At 36.2% G+C, this 6,960-nt stretch overlaps 1 protein-coding gene across 3 annotated transcripts; it reads left to right on the top strand.

The window, feature by feature from the left end:
- Window positions 1–912: 912 nt before the first annotated feature.
- On the top strand, window positions 913–3,154 carry LOC145032951 (7-deoxyloganetic acid glucosyl transferase-like). 3 transcript variants are annotated; one of them, XM_078981918.1, is made up of 3 exons: window positions 913–1,010; window positions 1,476–2,010; window positions 2,083–3,154. In XM_078981918.1, exons 2-3 carry the CDS (start codon window positions 1,512–1,514, stop codon window positions 2,979–2,981), a joined length of 1,398 nt encoding a protein of 465 aa, XP_078838044.1. In that variant the 5' UTR covers window positions 913–1,010; window positions 1,476–1,511; the 3' UTR covers window positions 2,982–3,154. The 3 variants fall into 3 exon arrangements, with proteins under 3 accessions (XP_078838044.1, XP_078838043.1, XP_078838045.1); XM_078981917.1 differs by having other exon boundaries at window positions 956–1,206; XM_078981919.1 differs by having other exon boundaries at window positions 957–1,178.
- Window positions 3,155–6,960: the final 3,806 nt, after the last annotated feature.

Genomic DNA, 6,960 nt, shown 5'->3' with positions numbered 1-6,960 from the left:
TATATATGGTAGGTGTTACATCATCACTACATTTCCCTATCATATACATGAGATACTTACCACTAGCACACCACTCTACCTCATTTTTTATTTAAATCTAATTCAAAAACACAATAAAACATATTTTTTTTAACTAGTTTTTTATTCAATGAAACATGATTACATTAATTTAAAATACACAACATAAAAAAAACATAAACATGCAATCACGAACAACTTAAATTATTTTTTAAACCTTATTTTTAATCACTAAATTTTGGGTATTCTTTCAATTTTCACCAAGCTTGATGCATTTAAACATGCAACCACGAGTCGTCTTCATGTGCATTGTTTATAACAAAATTATAAATATCATTGAATTCAAGACATTTAACCCTTATATTGTGAAACTTCGCACATATTTCATCAAGACTACGATTTTGGTAATGCATTAAATCATGGAAAACATTTCCAACTTTTACCCAAAAATTAGGAGGCGTTATTGGATCTTCTAAAACCGCTACCCATGCTTGTGCTAAGTTCTCTTCTTTATTTTCTGACCAATTCATCCTTTTAGGAGCCATTAGTTTTAAAAGAATGCAAAAGAAGTGTGAGATTTTATGAGAAAAGAAAGAAAAAAAATTGTATGAGTATGTTTAATATAAAGTGTGATATTTATAGAAAAAGTTTAAAATGTTTGAAAGGTTAAAAAAAAAAAAAACAAAGCAAAACGTTACAAAAAACTAGCCGTTGCTGAGCATCGACCAATACCCACTTCCGTTTGATTTCGTGGAACACACAAGGAGCGAACACGACCACGATCGACTACGACCGACCGGGATGATGTGCACGGTCATAATCGTGGTCCACGTATACCACGATTGATCTCGGGCTATGTATACCGTATGGACTAATAATAAGTATTGTTTAAGAATTAAATAATACCCAAAATCATATTAAAGGAAGTCGCAGAAAAGGACCCGAGTATGTAATCAATTCCTTGCAGAGTCTGTTTTTGATTGAATCCACGGGTAACTCTCCCCTCCTTTCTGCTGTGGCAATTACGACTGTATCCTCGTATTTATCTGCACGCAATGAAGATTTTTAGTTTCTGGATGATTATTGAACTTGTTATTTCTACTTTTTAAGTGTGAATTAATCAAGTTCTTCCTTTCAATCCAGTTGAAATTTTGTTTCTGGTGAGATCTGTATATGCTAATTAATCAGGTTAGCTGAATCGTGCTAGTCCTCACTGTAATTTACCTGTTGTGTCACTAGTGTTTAACTTGGATGAATTTGCTGTTGACCACACCTCCATTGTGTTTTGGTTTAAGCTACCTGGTAGCAATATTGGGATTAAGAGTTTTCTTTGGTTGGTTTACTCTAATTTCATTCTTGTAGCTGGACTTGGACATGACGTGATTTAGTATTTTTAGATAGAGTTAATGACTTACGAGTTGTGACATGAAATTAATTATCGAATGTTTCTTCTACAGATTCCTAAACAACAAAATCAAGCAACAATTTCTGTGATGGATCAAAAAACAGTACGCCCACCTCATGTGTTGATATTCCCATTGCCATTACAAGGCCCTGTGAACTCCACCATCAAGCTAGCTGAGCTTCTATGCCTCTCGGGTCTCCACATCACCTTACTTCTCACTGATCATATCCACACCAAACTCCTCAAATACTCAAATATACAGTCCCGTTTTAGCAGCTACCCAGGTTTCCACCTAGAAACCATACCTGATGGCCTTCCAGAAGACCATCCTCGCTCCATTGATCGCTTTATCGAAGTGTTGGAATCTTTAAAAACCAAAAGCAGTATCCTCTTCAAAGATCTGATGACCACAGATTCACGCAGACCAGTAACATGTATAATTGCAGATGGAACTATGGGATTTACTTGTGATGTAGCTAATGAAATAGGAATACCCATTATGTATATTCGTACAATTAGTGCTTGTTGTCTGTGGGTTTTCTTCTGTTTTCCCAACCTCATTGAATCCCGTGAACTTCCATTCTCAGGTTCGGATATTGCTTTGTGTTCCTCCATTTTTGATAGTCGATTTAATTTTTTGATTAATCAATTTCTAATAGGAAACGACCTAGACACACCGATAAAGAGCATACCAGGCATGGAAGAATTCTTGAGACGCCGTGATCTTCCACTGTTTTGTCGTTTCAACTTGTCAGACCCAAATATCAAAACCTATCTCTCTGAAGGTACAGAAAACCCAAGAGCTCATGGACTTATACTCAACACTTTTGATGATTTAGAGGGTCCAATCGTCTCCCAAATACGCACTTTCTGTCCAAATTTATACACCATTGGTCCACTACACGCTCATCTGAAGCTCAACCTAGAATCCTTCTCCTCGTCACCGCCTTCATCAAACAGTCTGTGGAAAGAAGACATGAGCTGTATTCCATGGCTGGATTCACAACCATCAAAATCCGTGCTGTATGTTAGCTTTGGAAGTCTTGCTGTAATGTCAAAGGAGCTCTGGTACGGGTTGGTGAATAGTGGGTCCCGTTTCTTGTGGGTCATACGGCGACATTCAGTCCTGAGTGAAATCATTGAAACCCCACCGGAACTTTCCAAAGGCACGGAGGAGAGAGGATGCATTGTTGAGTGGGCTCCGCAAGAGAAGGTGTTGGCCCACGGTGGTGTGGGTGGGTTTTTGACACACAGTGGGTGGAATGCGACGCTCGAGAGTGTGGTTGAAGGTGTGCCGATGATTTGTTGGCCTTACTTTTTGGATCAACAGGTGAATAGTAGATTTGTAGGAGAAGTGTGGAAGTTGGGTTTGGACATGAAGGATACGTGTGATCGAGTGATTGTAGAGAAGATGGTGAGGGAATTGATGGAGGAGAGGAAGGAGGAGTTTAGGAAGTCGGCGGATGAGATGGCGAAACTTGCAAAACAATGCTTCATGGTAGGTGGATCGTCTTATTGTAATTTACAACGTCTAATTAATGACATCAAAGCAATGTAAAAAAAAAAAAAAAAACTGTTGAAATTTGGTAATGAAATCTCCAAATCATTCATAAATCCCCAACAAATGGAATTCTATCAGAATTTGGTTTTACATCTAGAAGTGGTATCATCCTTCGCTTGTAATCTAATATGACATCAATGTTGAATTGTTGATGTCTTGGAGTTGTTTAATCTCTCATGGGAGTTCTTTAATGGTGTAAGAAACACTTTATTTATTACAAGATATAACCTAGCTATATAGAAAGTTAAAAGTTATTTTATTTTGTTTATAATAATTTTGTGTAATTTATCTTGGAATCTGGACATGCTCGGGCTGACAGTTGACTAATCTAACTTCCACGCGGCGGGTAAGTATTGGTTGGGATGCACGGTAACAACGTAGGTGGAGATTGGAATGGTCGGCTATGTTGGTGATCACTATGGAAACGTTCTTCATACTTGATCCAGTGTTTGCGCTTACCCCCCTTAAACTTTGAGTTATTTTCAGAAATGGCTTAAGACTTTTTGTTATTGTTAAAAGAACTCATCCGGCTTATCTTGTCCATGTTAATTCTCTTAATTAAAACAAATTAACTGATTGCATGTTAGTTCGCAATTACGTATATGTCACCTATTAGGCTGTTATGAAATAAAAACTATCGAAATAGTCAAATAGCTTCGCTCTAATGATGAGTATTCAGTATGTAGTTGATTATGTGATACTGAAAAACCATCAAAATCCGTGCTGTATGTTAGCTTTAGCCTAATATTAATTTCCAAAAGGGTAAATTACACCAATCGTCCCTCGTGCATATGCCAAAAAGCGTGTTTAGTCCCTATTTTCAAAAATTAACTCGGACCGTCCCTCGTTTCTTTTAGACTTGCACGTTTCATCCCTATTGACATAAAATGACTATTTTGCCCTTAATAATTTCTTTTTTTCATTTTCTTTTTTTTTATATATTTTTTTTATTAAAAAATAAGAATAAACAAAAAAAATACCCCCACCCTTCCCCCTTCCATTTCTTCCTATCGAATAAAACATATAATTTCTTCTGCCTTCGTCTCCTTCTTTCTCACTCGATCCCTATGCCAACGAAAACCCCATCACCGCCACCTTCACCAACTCTGCCATCATCACTATCATCTCTAACCCTTAAAACCTGCAACAAGATTCGACAATGGCCACCATATTCTCCATATATTACCCACCCTACGAAGAATCCATTGAAACAAAATCGATCAGGACATCCATGATGGTGATTTTTCTAGATTTGTCAATGTCGTACATGTCGGGGTTGCTCTCTTCATAAAGCTTTAACAAAAGAATATACCCAACTGACCATAGCTTTATTTGATTTGTCAAATTACTTGACAGGAAATCGAGTTTCGAGAATTCGTATGTACCAAGACATAATTTATTCCCGATATCATGTGATGAACCATCATAGTTCTTTAACAGGAGAGGGAAATCCATGGTGGTGATTTTTCCAGATTTGGTAAAAATTCATATCTGCGTGTTTCCAGAAGAATCCATCGAAACCAAATCAACCAGAAACATAAAATCAAAATCGATTTAGGAAGGATGGAGAAGGGGAAACGAAGAAATAGGGATAAGCTGCTCAGTGAAACAATTGAGAAGGGAATCATTCGAAGACTAAACCTTCACCCGTTTCCTCCGATCTCCTCTTTGCCTCTCATCGGAAACATAAATTTTTGATGGGGTGTTCTTGGTGTTGCTAGAAGGGTGTTCATCAGATGGAGTATGGAGGTGGGAAAAGATGATCTAGACACCAGAACCTTTCTCCTTCCCATCGACCCAATCGTTGGAAACTACCTCCACATATGTCGGAAATTGTTGAACTGAACATCGCCGGAATGTTGGAGGCTGAGGGTTTGATGGCTCGTCGGAATCCTAGAATATGAGGGTGAGGTTTAATGAGAGAAAAGATAAATAAGGGGAAGGGCCGTTAATTTTTTTTCTAAATATAATTTATAATTAATAATACTATATAAATAAAAAATAATTAGAAAATAAATAAATAAAGGGCATTATGGTCATTTCAGATCTTATATGGACTAGATTTGTAACAAAACCACGTATCAGGGATGGAGTGTGCAACTTTTAAACAAATGAGGGACGGTCCGAGTTAATTTTTGAAAATAGGGACTAAACACGCTTTTTGGCATGTATACGAAGGACGAATGGTGTAATTTACCCTTTCCAAAATAATTGGATTTGGTTCCTGAAAAAAATTGAAAAATATCTATTTTACTATTTTAATTTATTGAAAAATGTCTATTTTACTATTTTAATTTATTTTTTATTCCTTATCTATTATAACATTTTAATTAATAAAACAAAATAAAATGGGCTCAACCCAATCCCCAATCACATACCTTTATCTAAACAAAGCACCCGATAACATATCGATACCCTTTGCAGCCAAAGAGTAGCAAATTAAGTTACAATTGTATCAATAATAGGTGTCAAACTATTTTTAACAATCTAGAACACCATGAACAAATCAATGTTTTTTCAGAGAAATCGTTGTCTGGGAACCAGAAATCATCGAGTTCCAAGTGACCAAGTTTCTTTGAGGCTCATCGAGTTCCTAGTGACCAAGTTTCTTTGAGGCATTTGACCGAACATCTTGACTACATCATCACCAAATCCAAATTTCTCATACATTGCTATCGATGAACTACCTACAAAGAAATCCTATATCAAACCTATCTTGAACGCTAATGATTACTTGTCTGCATTTCAAATTCAAGGTTCCTACAAAAACAATTAATACTTGTAGTTTGTTAAGATGGAAGATCATCACAATGGCGAGAATCGTCTACCAACACTGTCAAAATGGTGTATGTTTGTTCAGAAAAAGAAGTTCACCATTGAACCAATTGAATTTATGCGTTGGAGACACCCATTCACCTCCACCTCTAGTCCACTCCACTACTGCCATAAAAAGTCCGATCTAAAAAAATCCCCAAAAAAGACACCCAATTAAAAAAAAGACCAGACCAAAAAAAGAGTAAACTGAGAAAAGACCGACCAAGATTGCTCTGAAAAAAAGACGAAGTCATTCCTAAAAAAGACCATAACGTTCATAGACTAACCGAGACCGGCCTCCAAAAAAATTGGATGCAAAAGTTATATACATATCATTTTTATGTTAATCATACATTATTTATGTAACATCATAAAAATACTAATACAAATTTTCCATTTTCATACCATCAAACTCATACAAACATTTGTTCAAAATCAATCATAGTAAAATATATCTCCCAAATATCAAAGTAAAATGATAATAAGCAATGTGGAAAAAGCCATCAGGGGTGCTGTACAGTCAAGTTGGGATCTTCCATTTGAAACTGGAAGCACCTAAAAATATTTAAACCACAAAATTATAAGCACAAATATTTAAACCATACATAACAATGGGCCCCATCCACGTAACGGGCCCTGCCTAGCATACAAATGGTCCCCGCCCAGTAAACATTAAGTAACAGTTAAGGTAATAACTAACACATAAAAAGTCTTGGTTCATAGATAATCCTCCATTCGACAAAATACCATTTTGCCATACGAAGACTAAAAACCAACTCAGTTGACAAAAAGTCAACTGTCTGGTGCTACGCTAAGCATAGCGCATACCTACGCTCGACGTAAAGCTTCAGGTGAAAAACGTAAGAATTTCATGCTACACTAAGCATAGAGAAAGCTACACTCAGTGTATCTCCGCTGATGTCCAAACTTTGTATTAAGCTATTAATACCGAAGGCCAACCACACAAACTCTCATATCTGAATCTAATGGATGCCTTAATGGATAAAGTCTCTGACTTTATCGCTTTGTAACAACTTATTTTATTTCCTTATTTTTATTAGTTTATTTTAGATTTTTAGATCTTTTTATCATTATTGCATTGTATTTTATTTATTTTCTTTATCATGGATCATATTGGGGACTTTTTATGTTGCATGAGGTA

The sequence above is a fragment of the Lactuca saligna genome, chromosome 2, assembly GCF_052625555.1.
Source record: "Lactuca saligna cultivar CGN05327 chromosome 2, ASM5262555v1, whole genome shotgun sequence".
Classification (NCBI taxonomy): Eukaryota; Viridiplantae; Streptophyta; class Magnoliopsida; order Asterales; family Asteraceae; genus Lactuca; species Lactuca saligna.
The sequence above is the reverse complement of the archived record's forward strand: the minus strand, read 5'-3'. Positions and strand labels throughout refer to the sequence as shown.